The sequence below is a fragment of the Panthera pardus genome, unplaced genomic scaffold (genome assembly GCF_024362965.1).
Source record: "Panthera pardus isolate Hobbes unplaced genomic scaffold, ASM2436296v1 HiC_scaffold_10, whole genome shotgun sequence".
In the NCBI taxonomy this organism is placed as follows: Eukaryota; Metazoa; Chordata; class Mammalia; order Carnivora; family Felidae; genus Panthera; species Panthera pardus.
In genome coordinates, this window is record NW_026526655.1 from 18,159,285 (window position 1) to 18,184,482 (window position 25,198).

The following is a 25,198-nucleotide window of genomic DNA, read 5'->3' on the forward strand; positions in this document are numbered from 1 at the left end:
GCTTGACTTAAGCCCTCAACACTCCTTCCCCAAGCTCTCCTCCCAGGGCCTCTGTGCACAAACATGTGGGTGCCACTCCTCCCGCTGCGTGCATTCCTGGGTGCAAAAATCAGGTCCCAAGTCAGGCTGGTTCAAGTCAGGGTGCGGATTTACACAATTAAGACCCTTTCTCTGGCTTGTTACTTGCTTCAAATTAGCTTAAGCCAAAAGAGAGACAAAGAGAAGAAAAAAGGAGGGGATTTCCTTTAGTTCACATAACCCAAAGTTCCAGGGGCACCTGCTTCCAGGCATGACTGGACCCGGGAACTCCAAAGACACCACCAGGACTTGGTCCTGCCCGCCCCGTCTCTCGGCCCTGTCCTGTCTCTGCGCAGTTCCACTCTCAGGAAAGCTCTCCCCTCACAGCGAGCAGCTCCAGGCTTCTTCTCAGCACCCCTCACGGGGGAAACGTACCTCTTTCCTGGGCGTTCCGGCAACCCGACCAAGTCACATGAGCATCCCTGAACTGATCGCTGTGGCTACAGAGACAGAGGTGAAGGAGTAGGGTCAACCCAGCCAGGCCACCAGGCTGAGCGAGGAAGTGCTCAGAGAAGAGGTAGGAGCGGCAACCCACAGAATGCCAACCACTCCCTCCACAGCCCAACTCCACACACCCTCGCCCCAGACACCGTCTCATATCGGGCACCTCCTGCCAATGACCTGAGAGCTTCATTAGTTCCCAACGGTAATCCGAGACAGTGAGAATCAAACTGGCCCGACTGTTCGTTAGGCAGTGATTTCCACATCAGGCCCCGTAACAGGCACTACTGGCTGAGGACTGGGGCCCATGAGTCAGGGGTCCTACTTGCTCCCATCAGCCAGGGCAGAGTGGGGTTGGAGATGGGGTCTCACAGAAAAAGCAAGGCTGCTTGCGCTGTCCACTGAGAGAGACCTATGGGTGGGGTAGTTTCTGTTAGAAGAGAGAAAGGAGCGACAGGCTGCATGAATGACACATGTCAATACCTCCACGGCCTCTGGAATGGAAACAATTTATTGATACCTGAGACACTGTGCAGGAGACACGTTCCTACTAACCACTTAGCTTGACCCCTTGGGCCAGACCAGGCCAGGCAACTTCTCTCACCCTTCCCTTGGGTGAGATGACCCTTTCCTGGGTCATTCTGGGGCCTCTCTGAGCATCCAAAGGCTGGAGAAGTCCACAGCCAGAGTCTGGAGAGACAGTCTGCAGCCGTGGCTCCTAAGGCCAAAGCGGGGTCGGCAAGGAAGCCTCACCGGTCAAGATCTAGAGCCTCCTGGGTCACAGTCCGGAGTCCGATGGAAAACAACTCCTCCCAGGGCTCCCGGATCCAGGCCAACAGGGCCGTCAGCTGCTCAGGACACACAACCCGAAGTGCCCAAAAACTCTCCAGCCGGGACACCTGGCAGACAAAGTAGCGGTGAGGTGAGGCTCACAGAGGACCCACCGCCCGACTCAAAGGCGTCTTTCCTTCCCCAAGCCTGTGTCACTCCCTGTAGGAGACCCTGACTTTGAGCTTTTTAAACAGAACACAATCAACACTTACTGGAGGCCCCCCAGAAGGCTTTCACATTTACTATCTTGTTCTTTTAATCCACTGTTTTTCAGAATATAAGTTCTGGAGTTAATTCCAAGGAATTGGCTGGAGTTCAATTTCTGCATCTACCACTTGTGACCCAGGCAAGTAAGTTAATGTCCCCAAGCCTCAGTTTCTCCATCTGCAATAGGCCTAATGAGAGTACTCCTCCCACAGAGGCTGTGAAAACCAGGTGGCTGGCACTGGGGCCCAATCGAACACGAACTCCAAGCAGCAGCCGGTGCGTCATGAAAGGCTTCCCAGGCAACACAAAGCCAGGCTCCAGGTCCATGGGGTTTCCGTGGCTGTCTCCCCCGCCTCTACCTGCTGCTGATCCAGACACCCAGCGAGCCTCCCAGTTCCTTGCACCCCACTTCTCCATGCTCCCTCCAGCATGACTGCCCATCACATCCACACTGCCTCCAATGCCCAGCCCTCCTAGACTCATTTCCCACACTGCCCACCACCCCTGTCGTCATCTCTCTCTCTCTCTCTCTCTCTCTCTCTCTCTCTCTCTCTCACACACACACACACACACACACACACACACACACACACACACAAACACACCTCGTCATAGAAGACCAGTCGCAGGTCCCCCGGGGCCGTGCGATACAGCAGCACCGAGCTCAGGCTGCTGAGTGGCCACTGCTCCCTGACATGCACAGAAGGGCCCAGCCCCAAGGGCAGGGACTTCTCAGAAGCTTCACCAGATGGTGCTGGAAGAGGAGGCTCTGCCTGGGACCCTGCAACGTCCTCCTCTAACAGGTACAGGGTGGACAGAGTCATCAACAGGGACACAGGGCAGGTTGCAGGGCCTAGAGGGAAAGAGGGCGAGGCCCAGGATGGAAAGCCGCAGAGGAGCCCAGATCCCTGGGGCAGCATCCCAGTGTGCTTGAGAGGAGTGAACCACACCCTGCTGAGGTGGTCAGAGGGCAGCCTGTGCCCCTGGAGGCCAGGGACCAGCCTTCTCCAAACTCCAGGCATCTCTAGCTTCCAAAACCTGAGGCCCAAGACAAAGGGAACCTGCCCCACCACCCACCCCACTCAGAAAGAAAGATCCACTCGCCTCCTCTGACAGGATGAGGTGGAGCAGACCCAGCCAATAGGCTCCACTTCATAGAAAGCCCATACCCGGAAGCAAAGGTCTCTGAGCAACTGAGGACCCAGGAAACCTCCTGGCCCCCCTCAGAGAGGCCGGGAAGACTGAGGCTGTCATTTGGGTGTGCCTGTGAGTGAGAGGAAGTCCGGATTCCAGGAGCTGAAAATTGCTACCACGGCATGAGAGGTATGGGGCGGGGGGGGGGGGAGGGGGGGTGCGCGTAGCCTGCGTAGCCAGCGGCCTGGACAAGATGAGGTACCGAAGCCTTACCTTCGACCAGAAACACCCGAAGGTAGAAGAACAGGGGAGGCTCCGAGGAAGAGCCCCTCTCCAGCAAAGGCCTGGGGAGAAGGTGTGGTCAGCGAGGGGGGCAGAAAATACTGAGAAGGGCAGGGAGGAGGGACCAGAGCTGGGTCAGGGGGGTGCAGGCGTGAGGGCAGGTGGCAGGCCCAGGTGCTCAGGGCCTAACCGCAGCCGGAGCTGGTGGAGAGGGCCTGTGCTCCAAGAGCGGCCGCATGGGCCACCGAGCCCGGCCTCGGCCTCCTATCCACTCACCAGAGGCGGTGCTCCGGGGTTACCTCCTCCTCTGTGGCGCTGACACTGCTCCTCCAGGCAGGAGGCAGAGCCTGCAAGACATCTGGACCGAGCCGGCCAGGGACAGGGAACCTCAGCGACCCCACCTCTTCCACCCCACCCTCTCCGCCACTCAACACCTTCCGTTCTCACAATCTCTAGATTTCAGAAACCTCTACAAGGGACGAGTCCCGGTACCCGTCTGTCTCCACTGCGGCTGCCAGACACGGGCAGCCCCCACCTGCCCTCCCTGCACCTCCCTTCTCCCTCTCCCCCCCTCTCACCGGTGAGCTCGTCTAGGAAGGCCCGGCAATGTCTGGCATCGCGGGGCAGCAGGACACAGCTGCCTGTCCCGGCAGCCCACTCCAGCCGCAGACTCTGTCCTGCCAGCCCCAGTTCGAGGCCACTCAGGTCGTGCAGGGGGACGGCCAGGGTTGGCTGTAGCCAGCTAGCCGGAGGCCCGCTGAAGAGAGGCAGGGCCAAAGCGGTGGCGAAGAGTGAGTGGCGTGAGACCCAAGGGGGCCCCGCCCTGACCCTGGCGGCCCCGCTCACTCACCTTATCTCCCCTGTCACTTTTAACACGTAAAGCCTGTGGTCAGACACCACCACAAGACACACAAACTCCCCAGGGTGACCTGCCAACACGACGGGCACCTGAGGAGCAGGGAAAATTAATGAGAAGCAAGGGAGGACCAGGGAGGAGGCTGCCAGGCTGAGAACAGGTTCGCTGTGCTCAACCCTCCCCCCGGTGCTCACGCACCCTGACCCTCAGCTGGGCTCAGCGGGTTTCCCTGCCTGGCACCGTGCCCCCTCTGGCCCACCCTCCACACTCCGCCGGACCGTCCTAAAGCAAACTAGACTGCCACTCCCCTGCCTCAGGGCTCCTGCGGCCCTTGGGATCGGGTCCAATCCCCTTGGCGGGCACTTGAGGCTGCCCCTCAGCTGACCCCTGCCTCCCTCTTCAGACTCCTCTCAGGACACCCGCCCCCTCCCGCCCCCTCCTCCTGCTGCCCCGACAGCAGTCTTCCCCACGCACTAGCTCCTCTCTCAGGCCCCCACCTACGTGCTGCTTCCTCCCCCCAGATCCTCACCTCCTACTCTGTAACTCCTTTTTCAAGACCCGGATTACACCTTAGATCGGCTCCCCAAAGAGAGGCTCCCTCACTCAGCCCGATCCCAGCCCTTTCCAGACCATCGGGTTTCTCACACCACAACGTAAGACGGCTGGCGACACCGATTCACCCTAGACCCTTAGTGTCCTGCACATGCTAGATGCTCACAGAGGAACCAGTGACATCGTAGATCTACAACAGCAACGGGAGGTCCCCCTCAGGCGCCAGGTGCTGTGCTAGGCAGCTGTGACGCGGGCCCTCACTGACGCCACCACGCTCTGTAAGGCAGGCCCTGCTACCCCCGTTGCAGAGCAGTGACAACTGAGACTCCGATATCACAGCCACGCTGCACGTGACCACTGGAGTTGAAACCGGGAACCGGACCCGGTGCTTCCAGAACCACTGCCTTGACACGATCTGCTGCGCTGGCAGCGAGTGGACACCCTGGTCAGTGAGAGGCGCGGGGCAGTGCCGGGCTGGCGCAGACCTTGGTGCAGCACTGGAACTCCTCCTGGGCATCGGTGAACACCTCAACATCCAGGAAGAGCCGGAGTCGGTGGTCCACGGAGCGGAGGCCATGGCGCTCAGGGGCTGGGGGCAGCAGTGGGCCGTCAGCCTTGGCTGCCACAGCGCCATCCCGCCTCCCCGGCAGGACTTCCTGCCTCCCGCAAACACCACCCCTGTCTCGTTTCACCTCTACTCACGGGGACTGAGGCTCCAACTGTGGTGATCTCGGGAGCCTGGTGCCTGAGACGGGGCCGGGTCGGCCCTGTCGCTGTGGTCACTGTGGTCAGAAGGGTCACAGACAGTGCTGGTGGACTGCAAGGGAGCTGGCGATTGCTCTCCCTCCCTGTGCTCCCTGTTGGTGGTCCCCAGGGACAGAGCCAGGAGAACCACATGATCGCTACCACAGTTTGGACATACAGCAGGAGATTCTGGAAGGAAGGATGGGCACAGTCCCTGTGAACCACCCCCCCCGCCCCACAGTGTCACAATCCCCTACCACGCTCATAATGTTCCCCACCCCCTCTTGGACTCCCCCTGGCCGACATCTCCAGCTTCATACACTCCTACCATTCCCAACGCCCCTCTCCCCACTCCCTCTGCAGGCCTGTTAACCACCCTCCATCCCGGTGAGGGAGCAGCAAACCCAGACCCATGGCCTGCAACCTCCTCAAAATGGACCCCACCTTCTGATTTGAGGCCTTCTCAGAGAGGACCAAACTCAGCCAGGCCCTGCTCTGGTCCCCTCCCACAGCCTCAGGCTGGTCATGTGCTCTGATGCTCCACCAGCCACGTCTGAAAGCTCCAAATCAACAGATCAGGAAGGCAGGGTGCCAGGTATGGGTCCAATTCCAGACTCTGTCACTTAACGGCTGTCATCTAGGCAATTATGACAAGTCACCTAAGCTCCCTGAGCCCGGTTCCTCTTCGGTAACAGAGGGTGATGACAGTGCCTATCTCACAGAGTTGTCAGGATGGGTGAACGGACCAGGTAAAGAACCCAGGTCAGGGATCGGCAGCAAGAGAAAAAACATTCCTTGAGCAGCTATAGCGTGCTGGGCATACGCTAGAACTTTTGACGACAGAATCAAAACTCTCCCGACCCCATTTTACAAATGAGGAAAGCAACGATCTAATAACTGAATGTGCCTGGACTGAGACCGTGGAGCTGAGGCTAGCAGTGGTAGCTACCATTTACGGGGACCTATGCTTTGTGCAAGACACTGTGCCTGGCGTCTTTCTGTCACATTTAAATCTCCTAACAGTACAGAGGACAAGTTCACTCCCTTCTTTGTTCAGATGAGGTAACCAAGGCTCAAATAAAAAGAGGACGTAACACACAGGAACGTTCAATAATAATGACCCACTGAAGGGACCCCAGGGGCCATGTGACCCTGTGGACCACAGAAAGGTCTTAGAGGGGATGGGGCTCTTTCCACTGTATACATTGTACTTCTGGGCCTCTGGGGAGGGAGGTTTAGAGAGGGGGGTGGAAAGGGGTCTATTTTCTCAATAAACTTTAAACCTCTGCTCTAGCCGCTGCCAAGAAGAAAAAAGTGGCTACTAAAAGTCATACGTTTCAACACAGACGTTATCAAGAATATTTCTTTCTTCTTTAATGTCTTCAAAGACATAACTTTTTGACTGATCTACAGTGGAAAAAATCTCTCCCTTTAAAGAACACAGTGTGAAAAGATGCCATGAGGCACCACTCGATATGAAGTAGCTTCCAAGGTCAGTCCTTCCAAGGAAGGACAATCTCAGCCAACTCCCACAGCATCTTATTCAACAGCCAAACACACTCAGAGGACAGCACTACACCCAATACTGCAGTAAGAACTCAGGAGCTTTTATGCAGTTTCTAAATATTAGCCAGAAAAAGTGGAAAGAGCCTTCAAGTTATGAAAAAATAATGAGTACGTTTAAATAGTTTCAGAGATTGTATTTCCTGACTTTCAAAAAGAAAGAATATAATTTCTCTTTTTGCTCCTTTTCTTTCTTCCTTTCTTTTTCTTTTCTTTTTTTTTTTTTTGATAAATGTATCAGACAGATGAGTCTATTTTCCTCCAGGCAGAAAAGCTGGTCCCAATTCCTTCCCTTCCCTGGGGTTCCCCCTCCACACTCCCTCCCTCAAAGCCACTGTCTCTGAAATGGTGGGAGAGGTGTGGGCAGGAAGGCCAAGGGCAGGGCCCGTACCTGTGTCTTGGAACAGAGGCCTCCACCCTTCCTCACTGTCTAATCCCAACCTGGGCTCCTCTGGCTTGAACTCATGGCCACAACGTAGACACTGGAGTCTGCCCCTCAGCGGGTCTCTTGCTTCCCCAAGCTGACACTGAGCCGCGGTGGCTGCTTGGGTCAACACGGCAAGCAGCTCCTGATACAGGGTTGGCCAGAAGCAGCTGTGAGCAATGGACCCTGGCCCTTGACCTCCCAATCCTTCCCCAGCCTCCTGGGCCTCGCTCCGGGCCCCATTACCTGGATAGCTGCATGGGCATCGGGCTCCAGCACCACATATCGACGCAGCTGCCGGTCAGGGCAAATATAGGAGAAACGCAGAACAAGGACAGGGGCCCTGGGGAGCGGATCTGAGCCCTGCACACAAAGAGGGGGACTGGGTAGAAAAGAGTAGAGAAGGGGCGCCTGGGTGGCTCAGTCGGTTAAGCGTCCGACTTTGGCTTAGGTCATGATTTCATGGTTCGTGGGTTCGAGCCCTACAGCAGGTTCTGTGCTGACAGCTCAGAGCCTGGAGCCTGCTTCAGGTTCCATGTCTCCCTCTCTCTGCCCCTCCCCCAGTCACACTCTGTCTCTGTCTCTTTCAAAAACAAATAATAAAAACGTTAAAAAAGAAAGAAAGAAAGAAAGAAAGAAAGAAAGAAAGAAAGAAAAGAAGGAAAAGAAAAGAGAAAAGAAAAGAGAAAAGAAAAGAAAAGAAAAGAAAAGAAAAGAAAAGAAAAGAAAAGAAAAGAAAAGAAAAAAAAAAGAAAAGAAAAGAAAAAGGAAGAGAGAGTAGAGAGTGGACCAGAGGGATTCCGGTTATACTGACAGCATGGCAGACAACAGTAGCTCTGGATGTCATGAAAATGCTCCTGCTGCATCCACACTCCAGCTCAGCAGCCCAGCCTCCCAGGCTGCCTGGGGCCATGCCTTTGCCCCCGCAGCTTCCCTCTTCTGCTCCAAGAGCCAACGAGCGACTGTGGGAAACTCGCAGTCCCGGTGCTTGGCACCCAACAGCCATGCTGTCCGAGTCGGCTCCTGCAAAAAGCCCAGCCCCTCTTCCAGGACCCCTAACACCACCGCTCACCTCGAGCACCGCTTCTCTCCCGGTCCGAGGCTCGGGCTCCACCTCAGCCGCCTCTAGACTCTGGAGCTCCAGCCGTGCCAGGGTCCGGGCCGCTTGGAGTTCCACCTCAAACAGGTGGCCAGAAGTGACCCGGAGAAAGCATTCCCTGCCCCGCACGCCCTCAGGCCCCTCCAGGGGACACACCAACATGGGGCGACACAGTTCCGCTGAGGAGAGATCAGGGGAGCAGCCCCATGAGAAAAGAGAGGTATCCCTGACTCTGCCCTCCCAAGGGGTGGCCTTCCATCCAAGAGGGGTAAGCCAGGGGCGCCTGGATGGCTCAGTCGGTTGAGCGTCCGACTTTGGCTCAGGTCATGGTCTCACAGTCCGTGGGTTCGAGCCCCACATTGGGCTCTGTGCTGACAGCTTGGAGCCTGGAGCCTGCTTCCGATTCTGGGTCTCCCTCTCTCTCTGCCCCGCTCCCATTCGCCCTCTGTTTCTCTCTCAAAAATAAACATGAAGAAAGACTGCAGGGGTGAGCTATCCCCAGTCTGGGTTTTCCTAACTCTCCCAGATATGCCACCAGCACCGGGCCCCGTCTCCCTGACGGGCACTGAGCGCTCACAACTCACCCTCCACTTCATTCTGCTCCTGCTCCTCCTCGTCTTCCTCCTTTCCTTCTTCCTCCTTCACCAGCTCCTCCACCACCTCTTCTTCCCGGGGCTCCGGCCGTAGCCTGACCTCCTCTGCCATTTCCTGCGGTGATTCCTTCTCTGGGCAGGGAGGCCCAGGCACGGACCCTGGGCTCAGGGTGTCTGGGCACAGAGTGCTGAGGGCAGGGGTCTGGGAGGCAGCCAGAACCGGGGTCCCAGAGGTCTCCAGGTGATTCCTATACTGTAGCCAGTCACAGCCAAACCGTTCCCGGAAGCTGTTCATGAGTTCAAGTTCCCGATGCTGCTGCACAAACTGCCCTGGGCCAGTGGGAAGAGCACCACTGAGCGAGCCCACGCCCCCACCACAACCCGCGCCGAGCCCGACCTCTTCTGCAACTCTTCCTCACAGTGAAGTAAACAGGTGTGTAATGTTAATAGGGGCTGGGCATCGGGGGGAAACTAAAGGCTTCCCCTCAGCAGCGTGTCCTGAAGCGTGTTCTGTAGAACACCTGTGGTCGTGTGCAATTTGGAACCACACAACATCCACTGTTTGGGAGATTCGAGATACAAGGGGGCACCCTGGAGGTCCTGAGACGTCCTAGAAGGAGGACGTCTATTTGACTTTGGTTAGCCCAGAAGTTCCCACGGAATCTAGTCATCAAGTGACCTTTCGACAGCCTACAAAATTCACGTTCCTTGAAAAACACCTTGGAAAATGCTGCCCAGGAGTGGTCTCTTCTCCTTTCCCTAAATTAGAAAGAAAGAGGAAAGCCTACGAGGCCCTCTATAATGCTGTGCTCCACCACAGACAGAATCGTTCTACCGAGAAGACTGGGACAGGGCACTGAAGACAGGACTGGGCAAGGGCAGCTGGGAGCATGGCGGACTTACCAGCCGGGGAGGGGTCCAGAGTACGGGGCTCTGGGTCTGTATCACTGGGTTCTGAGATACTTGCTCGCCTCACACGGACTCGGCTCTGAAGGTGGACAGAGGGCCCATGCTCTATGAAAGCCAGGGATTCCCACCCTGCCATCCACGGCCACCCACCCAACCTACCCAGAAAGCCCCACTCACAACCAAGGACAAGGCCTTACTATTTTCAGCCCATCGATAAACCAGAGCACCCATTAAAGGGACTCAACCCCAGCACAAGGCAGCCTAGGACACCGTTTACCTTAACCTTACGATGTGGGGGCTGGGCCACAACGCCCCCAGAGGAGATGCTGTCGCTCAAGTCAGGGCCACCTGAGGTTTCAACAGTACTCCCTGCTGGCCAGAGCACAGGTGGAGCCATGGAGCTGGAGGATGTGGAGAGCTGGGGTGTGACAACAGGAAGGACAGAAAGGTTGGAGCCAGAGGTACACCTCTGCCCTGCCAGGCTAGCCAGAGGACAGGCCCTACTTTGCAGCTTCCCAGAAAGACCCCTACCCTGGGACCCCTCATGTCCTCCCAAACCAATCCTATTCCCAGAGCTCCCAGCATACTAACCTGAAAGTCAGTCAGTGACAAGACTTTCCCATCGAGAAGGAACTGAGCAAAGACAAAAGAGGAGGGGGTCGTGTTGGTGGTAGAGTTCCTGCCTGCCCACGCAGGGAAACCCTTCAGCCCAGGGACCACTAGGCTCAGCGAGGAGCAACAGCGTAACAAGCAGAGAGTCCGGGGCTATGGCCCCTCACCCAAGGATGGGGTAGAAAGAGGCACAAGGGGGCGAGGGCAGGACCAGGCAAGAAAGGGACAGCAGAGCGGATGTGAGAAGATTACTCACGCCGGCTGCAGCATCCCTGACACGGGGGTGACAAGTACTGGGCAGTGACCGCCCGATGCGCAGGGTGGAACCACAAAGGGTTCCCCTCCAGGTAGAGCTGAAGAGCAGGAAGGGGAGACTGAGATGGGCCTCAAGCCTCCCTGAGTGAGGAAGGGCACTCACCAAATCAGCCCAGGAGGGAGGGAGAGGCGCACAGCTGGCTCCCAAGTCCCGGAAACGCTCAAGACTCACCTTGCGGAGCTCAGCCAGTAGCCACAACGGGGACAGCTCCCTGTGTCCTTCTAGCAGGTTGTACGCCACATCCAGGTGCCGCAGGTTCCTCAGCCGCTCCAGGCCTGGGTAGAGATGAGAAGGGAGGAAGGACAGGTGGGTGAGTTCAGGGGGCAGGGTGCTGGGGGACATGCAGCGGAAAGACCAGCCTGGGCATCTCAGACCTACCCGTAGACCCACATGAGGCCCTGGAGGCATGCGGTTCCCGGACCACTCTCGGTCTCACTTTGCCCCTAAAACCCTGTGTGCCCCCGCCTACTCTCTGGCCCCCCACTTCCCTCCCCAAATTCCCACTCACCCTGCAGGCTCCGGAGCTCATTGCCTCGCAGTATCAGGGTCCCCAGAGCGGCCCCTGAGGGTCCTATTCTTGGCACCATATGCAGGTGGTTATAGGAGATGTCCAGATGGCAGAGCTCAGACAAGTCCTGAGAGGGGTTGGTGACAAAGATTCTCTCCTTGACCAGACTCTAGCCGGGCTCCTCTGAGCCTTCAAGCAGGCCTCAACCTTGGCCTATAAAGACTGCGTACTCTCAGCACAAATGATTCATCCAGTCCTCCACCCCCCCTCCCCGCACCACGTTAACAGACTTGAACAAATACTGGCATAGTTCCTAATAGCTCAAGGTCACATCATTGGGAAGACAACTCCAACCCCCTTCCGTTCCGTCCTAGAGAAACTCCAGGCTGCCAGGAGAATTTAGTTTGTTGCAGCCAATGCCTGAAGATACAGCCCCTGTGTCCCAGCCTCTGTGGGAAGGTAGGAAGTTAACTCTGGCAAGCACTGGTTAGCAAACCCAGACCCAGATGGGTTTCATATGGACCAATGCCCCCTTCCTGCTTTCTGTACATTTCTACTTTCTTGATCTGAGCAAACTAACTGGAGACAATCTGCTCAAGCCCCTGTCTTCCCCGGCCCCATTCCCTCACTCTCCCTTTAAAGGTCCCAGTAATCTCTGCACAAACTGAATTGGAATTCAGTTCACGCTGAAGTTTACTACCAATTAAAATAGTTTTACTGCTGATTACATTCCACGATAGCTTATTACTACTCCAATGGTGCGTTACGGATTAAAGTCTGTTCTCACCACATTAACTAGTGTCTGACTTTGGCTACCCCTGACTATGAGATGCGGGAGAAGGCTCTTCACCATCTTCCCGAAGCCATCTTTTCTGAGCTAGGCATAGGCTGAGCAACATCCCACAACCTTCGCACCCACGGTAATACTACACAAGCAGGTACTCCTATGACTTCTGCTTGATGGGTGAAGAAACTCAGAGGTTAGTTTGTCCCAAATCACACAAGGATTAGGAGCTGAGATTTGAATGCTGGCCTGTCTTATGCTAGAGCCTGAGTTCTCAAACAGTACTGCCTCCAGGATGCAGCCCCACCTGGGGGAAGGCGGGGGACAAGACGAAGGTGGGAGCAAAAGCAGGTCCAGGAGAGAGGATCAGAGCAGAATCAGAGACCCATGTGGTGCCAGCCCCAACCAGCCTGCCCATACTCACCATCAGGAAGCCCTCACAGTCCTGCACTTGATTGTGGCTCAGATTCAGGAAGCGCAGAGCTGACAAGAGACGCTGGGGGGCATGGGAAAAGCAGCAGAGAATCAGACACCTCCATGCAACCAGCTGGCCCTCCTCCCTAAGGGCCTGTCCCTGTCCTTCCCCGAATTCCCTTCCCTCTCAGGCACTCACCAGGGAGCTGTCTAAAGAAGTCAGTGCGTTGTAGCTGAAGTTGGCAGAGAGTAGAGCCAGCCAAGGCAGGGCAGAGCAGAGGTCACCACCGCAGGCTGAGAGGAGCTCCTGAGACAGGGTGCTCCATTACCACCACTGTCCCCTCCTCCCCAATGCAAGGCCACGCTGTCTCCCAGCCATTCATTCGTTCTTTATATATTAAAGTCGGTCTGCAGAGGCAGACTGAAAGAAAGCCCAGGGCCCTGCCCCCAGGAGTTCGTTTGGGGAGAATGGGGAGACAAACATGGGAATATTGAATACAAGAGGGTAGGTGTGGCCATAAACATATAAACAGATACATAGTGCTCTGGGAGCAGAGCAAAGGGGGCAAGGACACTGTCCAGAGGGAAGCAGGAGGCAGGGAAGGCTGCAAAAAAGAGGGAATGTCAGAGCTTGGTCCTCTATGTCCCTCAGAACAGGGCATCCGGGCCCAGCCTTCATTCTCCTTACCTCTAATGCCTGGATGCTCCTGCTGCAAATCAGGGTCTCTAGCTGGGAGTAGATGCCACAGAGGCCACGAAGGCAATGGATGGGGACACCTCGGAGCTGCGGTGGAGAAAAGGAGGGCAGGAAGGAGGGAGACAAAACTTCACAAAAGGCAGACGCTTCACCTCACTTTCCCTCCTTTTACAGGGAGGGAAAAGTCGACAAGGCCAACTATGACTCAGGGAACCGTTACACGAGACAGATGTCACACTGCCACAGAGCAATGGGCACACTCAGGCCTGCCCCCCTGCCCCCACCCCCCCCCCACCCCCGGCAAAAGAGGCCGTCTCTCTTTCTCCATTCCCAAAAGGTTGTCCCAAGCTGGGTTTTGTGTGCCAGCATCCAACACTCCATACCTCCAGATGCCGAAGGGACTTGAAGGGAAAAATCTTGATGGGCCCTGGGAGGCCAGAACCAGGGACATGTACCAGCTAAAACAAAACAAAACGAAAAAACCACTCATGTCACTGAGGCCAGCACATCTCCCTTTCCTTAACCTCTCCTCCTGGGCACAGCCACCCACAGCTCTCACATCTCCTCGTTCTGGGCCCTGCAGACTTCTTGCACCCATGTACCCACCCCCAGCTCTTGGGCCCTGTGTACATCCTACCCAATTCCCACCCCAGGACCTTGAGTGAAAGAGTTTTCTGCAGCACATCGAAGAGGAACTGAAGCTGGAGGATGACAGGGGAGTCGGCGGGATGAGAGGGCAGAGCCACAAAGCCTGTCTGGCCAGGGCCCCATGGTCCCAGGTGCAGCTCAAACACGTGGCTCAGCTGCTGCAGGGTGCCAGTCAACAGGCTCAGAGTGCTACGGCCAGACAGGACCACATCACCTGCAGGGAAAGGGGCGGACAGGAAGGAGAGCATAACAAAAGGGTCTTTCCCTTTATCCTAAGACTCTGCGACCCCAGGATACACCCAGTCCAATCCACACTGTAATCTCCCACTGCCAGGATCATACTATCTCCTCCCCCGCCCAAAAGTCTTCAATGGCTCCCCTCTATCTTCCCAAAAAGTCCTAACTCTTCAGCCTGAAATATGAAATCGTGTCACTACATCCAACCGACTTTTCCAAATTTTCTTTCACCATCTGCTCAAGAGAGTCTGGCCTACTCACGATGCTGGGAATACAGTCAGCGTGGTTCACAGCTTCCTCGTTTTCTGATATTCCCTTCCACTCTGCTCAGCTTGAGACCTACCTCCTCCAGGCAGGCTTCTTTCTCACTGTGTCACACTGCTGTACTTTTAGACCATAATCATTCATTTTACATAAAAGCTGGTAATGTGTCTCATCTTTTTTCTTTTTTTTTAAGTAAACTCTACATCCAACATGGGGCTCAAGCCCATGACCCCAAGATCAAGAGTCACATGCTCCACCGCTAAACCAGCCAGGTGCCCCAGGTGTTGGTTTCATCTTTACTTCTTTTTCTGATTGAAATATAGGCACACCTGCAGAAACTTTCAAACAATCCTAAAATGCACGTCATAAAAAGAATAACCGCTCGTTATAGCATTGGTACTATTCTTGATCTCTATGCTAAAACTGCTCTAACGAGACTGTCATCCTTGAGGGCATCTTTTGATCACCTTGGTACCCATCACTGCACCTAAAAAAGTATAGCTATGAGGTAGGCACAGAGAAATATTTTTTTTTACTTTTTTTTTTTTTTAAACCAAGATATAGGGGTGCTAGGTGGCTCAGTCGGTTAAGTGTCCAACTCTTAATTTCACCTCAGGTCATAATCTCACGGTTCGTGAGTTCAAGCCCTGGGTCAGGCTCTGCCCTGGCAGCGTGAAGCCTGCTTGGGATTCTGTCTCTCTCTCTCTCTCTGTTCCTCCCCTATTTGCACACAAATGCTCTCCCTCTTTCTCTCTCAAAAATAAACAAATATTTTAAATAAAAACAAGGACAGAGTCAAAGGATGTTGCAAAAATCTTACAGACAGGTACTCTATACCCTTCACCCAGTTTCCACCAATGGTTACATTTTATGTAAATGTGGTAAGAGATCAAAGACAGGAAACTGATGATGTATATATGTACATCCGTATAGTTCATCCGTATAGTTCTATGCCACTGTCATTGGTGTGGATTCCTATAACCAACATCACCATGAAAATACAAAACTATTCCATCACCATAAATCTCTCTCTCTAGCTACCTCTTTATAGCAATACATACATACACACACACACACACACACACACACACACACACACACCATCATGCCTAACCCCTGGAGCACCAGGTCAGATTTGTCTGAACAAACCAATAAATCCTGTAACCTTACTTGAAAGATGGTCTATGTACTTGACACTAAGGATAGATGCAGACAGGGTTCAAAGACTCTTCCCACCCTCAAAGAGCCCCCCAGTCTACAAGAGATAAAATACATACACAGTTAATAAAACAAGCCAGAAACTGAAACTGCTACAAACAGAGATTCCACAGATACCATCAATGGGAGTACAGAGTGCTAGAAGGCAGCTAACATGAATTGGGTAGTATGTGACAGACAACTTTGTTACCTCATTTAAACTTCTTTAAAATCTCCTAAAGAGAAGCACTACTGACCACCTCTTTCAGATATGAAAATGAGAGCTTAGAAAAGAATATCAACTGAGATTATATAGGTGATAGGAAGTTGGTACTTCTGTCTGATCTCAAAGCCAAGGCTTGTTGTACCACAACTAATGTCAACCACATACTGAACAACCAGTGTGGCTCCACCATGCCCAAGTCCTGAAAGAAGAAACTCTAGTAAAAACAGCTACCAGTTTTGAGCCCTTACATATTATGCAAACACTGTCCTAAGTGCTTTACATGAATTCAAATTAATCCCCTCGACAACTTTTTGAGTTAAGTACAATCATTATGCCATTTTGCTGGTGAGGAAAACTGAAGCTCAGAAAACTTAACTTCGCCACGTTTGAAAGAGGGTTGGGATTCCAACCCAAGTGAATCTGACTCCAACAAACCTCGTGCTTTTAACTATACGAAGGGTCTTGCCACACAGCAATGATTATACTAGTCCCTGGTCTCCAGAGCCTTACAGCCAAGTAATGATCACCTTCCTCTGAGAGTATCAGAGAACGCATGGAGGAAGTGGTACTGGAGTTGGACCTCGAAGGATGGCTAAGGTTTGAACTGTCAAAGACAAAGGACACTGTAAGCAATGGCACCAGAGAAAAAACCCCAGAGAAGTAAAAAAAATGAACTGCCGCTCGAACCCTCGTGACCTTAAACAGCTGTAATTCTATGACTCCTAGGGGGAGTGTCTCTGTAAGGCAGGGTGCACCCCCACCCTGCCCCAGCCCCCAGATCAACTCACCAGACTCCCGCAGCAGCCCGGCGAGCTCCCACACCAGGGCGTCCCGCTGGGCGGTCGTCATGGCCACGGGACGCTGGGGGCGGAGCCTGAGAAAGAGGAAGCGGAAGAGCCTCAGGTGGGTGGTAGTACCAAAAGCCTAGGACGTCCGAGCAAGCCGAGACCTCGCAGGGAAAAAAAAGTAAGAGAGAGAGCGAGGAAGAGTATCCTTCCGGGTACCCTTTCGAGGGGCATAAGACCTAGCCACCCAAACTGACCTCCTGTGTGCTCCTTCCACCAACTCTGCAGCCCGGCGCCTATCAATAATGGACGGGAAGTCCCGCCCCGGAAGGAAGGCGGGGAAGCGGGACAACCGGAAAGCTTGCCTGCGCTGCCGGAAACCACGCCCTAAGTCGTGCAGACGTGTCGGCTGGAGGCGGTGGGGTCTGGGTGCGGACGGGGCGGTCCCTCGGCCTCCGACCTGCTGGGCCCGGCCCCTCCCCGCCCGAAGGGGAGCCGCCACCTCCACCGCCACCCCCGCCCCACTCGTGGGCTCCGCTCGGCAAGGGACTTCCACTCGGCTTGCCGCGGCCCCTGTGAGGAAAACAAACCTGACTCGTTGTTTGCAGACTGGGCGAGGAAGCAAAGTTTTGGGAAACGGAATTTTCTCTTAGTGAGGAAAGGACTCGGCCAAAGCGAACACTTGTTTTCCAATTAAAGGAGAGCGAGTCCGCCATAGGAGTTTTTTTGGTATCTGCCGAAAGCGGGAGCTGGCAAATTTGCCTCTTCTGGAGTGCCCCTTTGACGGTTTTTCCTTAACGTCCCTCCAGACTCTGTCCTTTTTTCCTTCAGCAATGTCAGACTCTCATACTGAGATTGGTAATGCTCCACGTGTATCAGGTCTCTTGTTTTTACCGCGTTCCGTCTCGTAACACGTGAATAAAAATTGTTAGGCCAGCTTTGGAAAAAAAAAGGTTCACAGAGGCTCCGTTACCTGCAAAGGTCTTTCAATTAGTAACCAATTTTGTCAAGACTGCCGAATTTTCCTGGTTCCAAGTTCCCATTAGAGCTTTCACCTTGCTCCTGGTCAAAAGAGGACCTCCCGTTGCCTGGGCGACTCAGTTGGTTAAGCCTGGGACTCGATCTCTGCTCAAGTCACGATCTCAAGGTTCGTGAGATGGAGCCCTGCGTGGGGCTCTGCGCTGACGCCACGGAAGAGCCTGCTTGGGATTTTCTCCCTCTCTCTGGCCCCTCTCCCGCTTGTGTTTTCTCTCTTTCTCAAAATAAACATTAAAAAAAAAAAAAAAAGACATCAACTACTGAGCTAGATTAAAGAAAAATGTAACGATTTGTTTTTCAGGGAGTGTTGTGCCTTAATTAAGTAAGTGCCTTTCTTAAATTCCTTTTCTACAGAGGAAAATCAAATGAATCCTTTACCAGTTGAGGGTGAGACTATAGTTACCTTTATCTCAAGTTGCAAAATTTGAAGGATCTATTTTTCTAAAGACATAATATTTGAAATGGCAATTTTTGCCTCTAAACCAGACAATTTAGCGTTTATCACATACTTGTGTGATCTGAGCCAAAAGCCTAAAAGGCAGTCAAATGAAGTAAGTGGAAGCACGTAGTGAACGGTAGAGCAGTATACAAAGGAAGAGTAGGGTCTCAATATATTTTTGTCGAATTGTTAATCCCAGAGCCATGATGGTTGTCAATCTCTGTTCATCCATCACCTGGAATTAGGAAGGGAGGGTTCTCCCATAGCTGTCACTGCCAACGGTAACCCTCTTAGGCAAGAAGAGAGATTGTTTTGGGGCGCCTGGGTGGCTCAGTCGGTTAAGTGGCCGACTTCAGCTCAGGTCATGATCTCTCGGTCCATGAGTTCCAGCCCCGCGTCCAGCTCTGTGCTGCCAGCTCAGAGCCTGGAGCCTGTTTCAGATTCTGTGTCTCCCTCTCTCTGACCCTCCCTTGTTCATGCTCTGTCTCTCCCTGTCTCAAAAATAAATAAAACGTTAAAAAAAAAATGAAAAAAAAAGAGATTGTTTTGAAATTCCTGACTTGACAGTGCTTTGAAATCTTTCAGGAGTGTCTTGCCAGCCCACAGATTCTGAGAACTGCTCTATTAATACGGAGAGACCCCTGTAGCCAGATTTGCTCTCCATCCCTTGGCCCCCCAGAAATGTGAAAGTGGAACAGAGAGCAGCAAAGAAAACTGAACTATGGAGGGAAAGGAAAACATCCCCTGAGAGAAGCAACAAGGGAAGACTAAGCAGTTCTTGTTTCCAGGCCCCGCGGGAGGCCCACTCCCCTTTCTGCCCTCAGGCTGCGGGAGAGGCCTTGGCCACCTTCCAAAGAATTCCTACCCAATTTTTTTTTTTTTGCCTAAATTAGTCTGAGTGTGTCTCTGTAAATTGCTACCATTAAGAACCTTGAGGAAGACAAAAGCTTTTTTATTTTATTCTTCAAGTTTATTTTAAGAGATAGACAGCGCGAGTGGGGGAGGGGCGGAGAGAGAAAGAATCCCAAGCAGGCTCTGCATTTAGTGCAGAGCCCCAGGCGGGCTTGAACTCCACAACTGTGAGATCCTGACCTGGACCGAAATCAAGGTTCAGATGCTTTAACTGACTAAGCCACCTAGATGCCCCAAGGCAAAACCTTTTTTAAAAAACTGAAGTCTGGGTGGCTCAGTCCATTAAGCATCCGACTTCGGCTCAGGTCACCGTCTCACAGTTCATGGGTTTGAGCCTCTGTGCTGACAGCTCAGACCCTGGAGCCTGCTTCAGATTCTGTGTCTCCCTCTCTGCCCTTCCCTTGCTCACCCTCTGTCTCTCTCTCAAATATAAACATTAAAAAAAAATTTTTTTTAAGAAAAGAAGAAAATGATGACAAAGTTAGTTACCAGATAATACAGACGTCAGAGTCCTAGTCCAAAGCCTGATTGTATCTGGTACCTTGGAGCATGCAGGCCCCTAGACTATAGCCCACAGGGCAACAGAGTAATGATTCCTGGTTAGGACGTGAACCATTGTCCTAGATATAGACCTCACTGCTGTGGTGCTACAACCTCCCACAGCAGATGAGATGACTGAGACCTAAGGTTTCCTCCAAAATGAAAATTTCACACTTGAAACTGGGTTGTGGGTAGGGAGAGTGAAATTGGATGATCTGTTTCTTTCACCAACCTCTTCATGGAGTGGGAAAGGGGGGCAAATGGAAGAGAATGAAGAGGTGTGAATATCACCTGCAAAAAAAGAGTGCTGTGGTAAAGGAGTTTGTGCTAGAGAGGCCCTGTGCCTGGCACCGATGGCCCCAGGATTGAGTGGTCAGAGGCAGCTCTTTCTGCATAAGTTACCACACATTGTTTCTCTTGGCTCTGATACCAGACCTAGCCACAAAAGACTGCCCAGGAATTGGCCCGGTTACCAGAATCAGACATATGGGACAAATCAGCAGCATTACAGGAGGTCTGGCATGAGAACACTGCTTTAGACGGTGACCAAGCGAGCCCATCAGAGCCTGGTTCCAGGAGAGACTGAACACAAGGCTCATGAAGAGAAAGCCAGAGAAGCAGAAGCCAAGCTCAGCGTGAGATTAGAGAAGCCAGGGCCTGAGAATGGCTGACTGAAAGGGAAGTAACAAAATAACAATATCGCAGTGACCCAACAGCAGCTAGAAGAGCCCAGCCTGAGCAGATTTTGCAGTGCTGCATAAAATAAACTGAGGGAGTCCCTGAGTGGCTTTATAAACCTGAGGTCCTTGAGAGTGCCTTAATTCTTTACATTGTCTCTGCCGGAAACCCCTAGAATCATATGGGGAGGGGTTAAGAAGCGCTGGAAGAAAGATGGGAACCTTGAGGTTAATCCAGAAAACAGAAAGGAAGAGATGAAATGAAAGCTCTATTCCTCATCAGAAGCTGGATAGGAAACCGGATTGGAGGCAGCTACGGAGAAGACAGGAAAGCAAGCAGAATCTTGGAAAAGAAGAAAACGTTGGTTTCAGGCATAAGCCTGATGGCAGAGTCAGGTGCGTTATGTGACACGTGCCTTCCATCTCAATTCTTCCTGCACACAAAGCTGGAGAGAAGAGTCCACAACAAGGGAGGAATCTGGAAGTGGAGTAGTGCAACGGGAAACTTGTATCAATGGGGCAAGGAAACTAGAGAAAAGTGAGATCAAAGGGCTGAGGGTCTCCAAGGGCCTGGGGAAAGGGAAAGGCAGTAGCCGCTTTGGAATCTCAGAGCCCGAGTAGAACCTCAAAAAGTTAAAGCAGGTCTTCATTCTTTCACCGGTTCCACAAATATTTACTGAGCCCTGACTATATGCCAGATCCTGTGCTGGATTCCGTGTAAATAAAGGAGACAACAGTATGGCTCTTGTCCTCAAGAAGCTGGCAGTGAGGGCCGCAGGGGTGGCTCAGCCAGTTGGGCGTCCAACTTCAGCTCAGGTTATGATCTTTCAGTCTGTGAGTTCAAGCCCCACGTCGAGCTCTGTGCTGACAGCTCAGAGCCTGGAGCCTGCTTCAGATTCTGTCTCCATCTCTCTCTGCCCCTCCCCGGCTCTCACTCTGTCTCTCTCTCTCAAAAATAAAATAAAAACATAATTTTTTTTTTTTTTTTTTAAAGAAGCTGGCAGTGAGGTGGAAGGACAGACACCAACAATCACATTTCAACATTGTGTTCACTTCCTATTGCTGTAACAAATTACACCAAACTTAGTTGCTTCAAACAGCACCCCTTTGTTACCTTACTGTTCTGAAGGTCAGAAGTCCAAAATGTATCTCACTGGGCTGAAATAAAGGTGGCAGTGGGGCTGCGTTTTTTTCTGGAGCCTCCAGGGGCGAATATGCGTTCTTGTCTTTTCCAGTTTACAGAGGCTGCCCACTTCCCTGGCCCCCTTCTGTCTTCACAGCCAGCAATGGCTAATTGGGCTTTTCTCACATCCATCCTTCTGGTGCTATTCTGGCTCCCTCTTCCACATTTAAGGACCCTGGTGATTACATTGAGCCCGCCCAGATAACCCAGGATACTCTCCATATTGTAAAGTTAGCTAATTGGCAACCTTAATTCCATCTGAAATCTTAATTCTCCCCTGTTATCTAGCATGATATTTGCACAGGTTCCAGGGATTAAGACACAGACATCTTGAGGGAAGGGAGGAGGCCATTATTCTGCCTACCATATGCATGATGCGTGTTATGGTAGAGATAGTGCTTTGGGGAGATGGTTCCAGTCCCAGACTGCAAGCTGAATACAGGCTGCAGCCTCTTGCTCTCATCCCTAATGGTTAAAAATAAAAATATACGAAGGATATAAAAATTAATGTAGGAGCGCCTGGCTAGCCCAGTCAGTAGAGTATACGACTCTTGATCTCAGGGTGTAAGTTCAAGCTTCACATTGGGTGTAGAGATTAGTTAAAAATAAAATATTAAAAAAAAAAAAAAAGTGGGGTGCCTGGTGGCTCGGTCAGTTAAGCGTCTGACTCTTGGTTTCAGTTCAGGTTATAATCTCACGGTTAGTGAGTTTGAGCCCCATGTCAGGCTCCATGCTCACGGCACAAAGCCTGCTTGGGATTCTCTCTCTCCCTCTCTGCTCCTTTCCCCCTCGCACTGTCTCTGTCTCTCTCAAAATAAATAAATTAACTTTAAAAAAAAAAAAGAGGATAGATCAGCATTAAGAAAAAAATGAATTCAAGAGGAAGAAGTGAGGGAGCAAACAGCAATGGTAAGCAAAGACTTTAGTAAATTCATTCAAACTAAAATGTAGGACAAAATAGGCCCACACATACAAAGGAGGGAGGGAGGAAGAAAAAACAATAAAGGATAAGAGCAGGGGGGGCTGGCTGGAGAGGGCAAGGGCAGTGCCTAGCCCACAGGGTAGATAGGAGAGGAGGTCACAGGGCCAAGGCCCCCAAGCACACAGGATTTGCAAATTTTTTTTTTTTTAAGTAGGCTCCATACCCAATGTAGGGCTTGAACTCACAACCTTGAGATCAAGAGTCATATGCTCTACTGATGGAGCCAGCCAGGCACCCCAGGATTTGCAGAATTTAATAAGAATGTGAAGACCTTACAAAGAAGCCTGAAAACAGGGGTGCCTGGCTGGCTCAGTCAGTTGGGTGTTCAACTCTTGACTTCCGCTCAGGTCATTCATTATTCCAGGGTCATGAGATTGAGCCCTGTGTCACGTTTTGTGCCAAGCGTGGAGCCTGCGTAAGATTCTCTCTCCCTCCACCCCTCTCCCCCCGCTCATGCTTTCTTTCTCTAAAATAAAAATAAATAAATAAAAATTTTTAAAATAAAATAAAGAAACCTGAAAACAACCTAAGTGATGATGTATCAAGATATAAATTGGACTCAGGACCCCCTGGGTGGCTCAGTCGGTTAAGTGACCACCAGCTCAGGTCATGATCTCATGGCTTTGTGATTGCATGGCTGTGCTGACAGCTCGGAGTCTGGAGTCGGCTTCTGATTCTGTGTCTCCCAATCTTTCTCTGCCCCTCTCCTGCTTGTATTCTCTCTTTCTCAAAACAAATAAATAAACATTTAGAAAGAAAGAAAGAAAGAAAGAAAGAAAGAAAGAAAGAAAGAAAAAGGGAAAGAAAGAAAAAGAGAGAGAGAGGGAAGGAGGGAGGAAGGAAGGAAGGAAGGAAGGAAGGAAGGAAGGAAGGAAGGAAGAAAGAAATTGGCCTGGGCAGAAATACAAATCTTCCAAATTTGATAGGCCTAAAGTTACAGTCTTTAAAAGACCATGAAGGGGCGCCTAGGTGGCTCAGTCAGTTAAGCGGCCGACTTCGGCTCAGGTCATGATCTCGCAGTCCGTGGGTTCGAGCCCTGCGTCGGGCCCTGTGCTGACAGCTCAGAGCCTGGAGCCTGTTTCAGATTCTGTGTCTCCCTCTCTCTGACCCTCCCCCATTCATGTTCTGTCTCTCTCTGTCTCAAAAATAAATAAACGTTAAAAAAAATTTTTTTTAAATAAATAAATAAAAGACCATGAAGACTACATCAAAGGTTTTCCTGCTATTGAAGATATGTTCCCTTGGTTAAGGTGCTGACCACATCACTTCTCTGTAAGGTGCTGTGCAAACGAACATGAGTACAGAAGATCACATGTAATTCAACTTTCAGCTGGAAAAGTTGTGAATGAACTTTTCAAAGAAGCGAGGGAACATTGGATGTCCCTGTGAAAGAAGCCACGTGAGCCTTGAGTGATGACAAACAAAAGTCATTTGCATGTAGAAGGTACAGGTTGGGGCATTCCTTTTGTAAGGAATGAATACATCTATAGACCAAATCAGCCACAAGATGTTCAGATTTTGCTTAAAACAGTTTCAATAACAGTTTCAGTTTAGATGATGGTGAGTTGAAACCATACAATGATCCAACAAATGTTCAATTTCTGGAATCTGTTAAGGGTGACTCTGCGTGTATGCTTGAAATTCAGCAACTTCTACTAGAAATCCTTTAAAGTGACATTACTGTTGGCAGAAGTTCTCAAAAGAGACTCCCCTGGAACTTCAGTGACTGGTTCATGGTGACCAAGTGAATTTGGATATGGAGAATGGTCAAGATCAAGAATACCTATAGCCTAGAATAAGGTTCAAGGCTTTCCGTGGAGAAAGGCAAACCTTTGGAAGCCTTACACCTGAGATAGTCAGTACACCTTCTTCCCCAGAAGAGGAGGAGAAGTCAATACTTAATGCAGTTGTTCTTATTGATGATTCAGGGCCAACAAAACCCAATTCAAATCCAGGGGCGCCATGCTGGCTCCATCAGTAGACAATGTGGCTCTTGATCTCAGGATCGTGAGTTTGAGAGCCACATTGAGCATACAGATTATTTTTATTTTTTTATGAATTATTTTTTAAAGTTTATCTATTTATTTTGAGAGAGACAGGGAGAGAGAGTGGGGAAAGGGCAGAGAGACAGAGAGACAGAGAGAGACAGAGAATCCCAAGCAGACTCCAAGCTGCCGGCACCACTCGGGGCTCCATCTCACAAGCCATGAGATCATGACCTGAGCCAAGATCAAGTGTTGGACGCTTAACCCACTAACCACCCAGGCACCCCTAGAGATTACTTCAAAAAAAAAAATTCAGGGGCCCCTGGGTGGCTCAGTTGGTTAAGCGACCGGCTCCGGCTCAGGTCATGATCTCACAGTTCATGAGTTCGAGCCCCGCATCAGGCTCTGTGCTGACAGCTCGGAGCCTGGAGCCTGCTTCAGATTCTATGTCTCCCCCTCTCTCTACCCCTCCCCTGCTCATGCTCTGTGTCTGTCTCTCAATAATAAACATTAAAAAAAAAAAAAAAGAATTCCATCTGGGTTAGCAGATGACAGTCATTTGATATGAAGATACAATAGTGTACCAGACAGTTTCCTGGATGTTGGGGACTTTATTGCACAGTCTCATCCTGAATTTCCAAGTCTTCACTTTATTCTCGTGACTTCATTTCCAAATAGCTGATTAAAGGCTAGGAAAGAGTATGTGCCATATTAGTAAGGAAAATACTTTCAACATTAAAACAAATGATTTTTATTACTTTTATTTATTTTTTTAAAGTTTATTTATTTTCAGAGAGAGAGAGAGAGCATGAGTGGGATAGGGGCAGAGAGAGAGGGAGAGAGAGAATCCCAGGCAGGCTCCTCACTGTCTGCGCAGAGCTGGACACAGGGCTCGAACTCACAAATCAAGAGATCATGACCCGAACCGAAATCAAGAGTTGGATGCTTCACGGACTGAACCACCCAGGTGCCTCTTTAGTGCTTTTATAAATACATTTTGGTTTTATTCTTATTATTAAGGTCTTCCAGCCTTGGTATAGA

At 51.5% G+C, this 25,198-nt stretch overlaps 1 protein-coding gene and 1 pseudogene across 1 annotated transcript; one reads left to right on the forward strand and one right to left on the reverse strand.

Annotated features, from left to right (window-relative positions):
- Positions 1 to 1,009: 1,009 nt before the first annotated feature.
- On the reverse strand, positions 1,010 to 16,763 carry STK11IP (serine/threonine kinase 11 interacting protein). The gene is given in 26 exon segments (XM_019445819.2): positions 1,010 to 1,418; positions 2,163 to 2,410; positions 2,965 to 3,035; positions 3,250 to 3,331; positions 3,552 to 3,730; positions 3,824 to 3,921; positions 4,867 to 4,970; positions 5,084 to 5,314; positions 7,080 to 7,257; positions 7,359 to 7,475; positions 8,185 to 8,390; positions 8,796 to 9,134; positions 9,708 to 9,792; positions 9,991 to 10,131; positions 10,305 to 10,346; positions 10,582 to 10,608; positions 10,610 to 10,678; positions 10,813 to 10,916; positions 11,150 to 11,276; positions 12,358 to 12,429; positions 12,547 to 12,654; positions 13,036 to 13,131; positions 13,428 to 13,502; positions 13,701 to 13,906; positions 16,405 to 16,490; positions 16,659 to 16,763. Coding segments are annotated over 25 exon segments (3,216 nt in total). The 5' UTR covers positions 16,466 to 16,490; positions 16,659 to 16,763; the 3' UTR covers positions 1,010 to 1,268.
- LOC109264729 (UBX domain-containing protein 2B-like) lies at positions 16,464 to 24,839 on the forward strand (annotated as a pseudogene).
- The last annotated feature ends 359 nt before the right edge of the window (positions 24,840 to 25,198 follow it).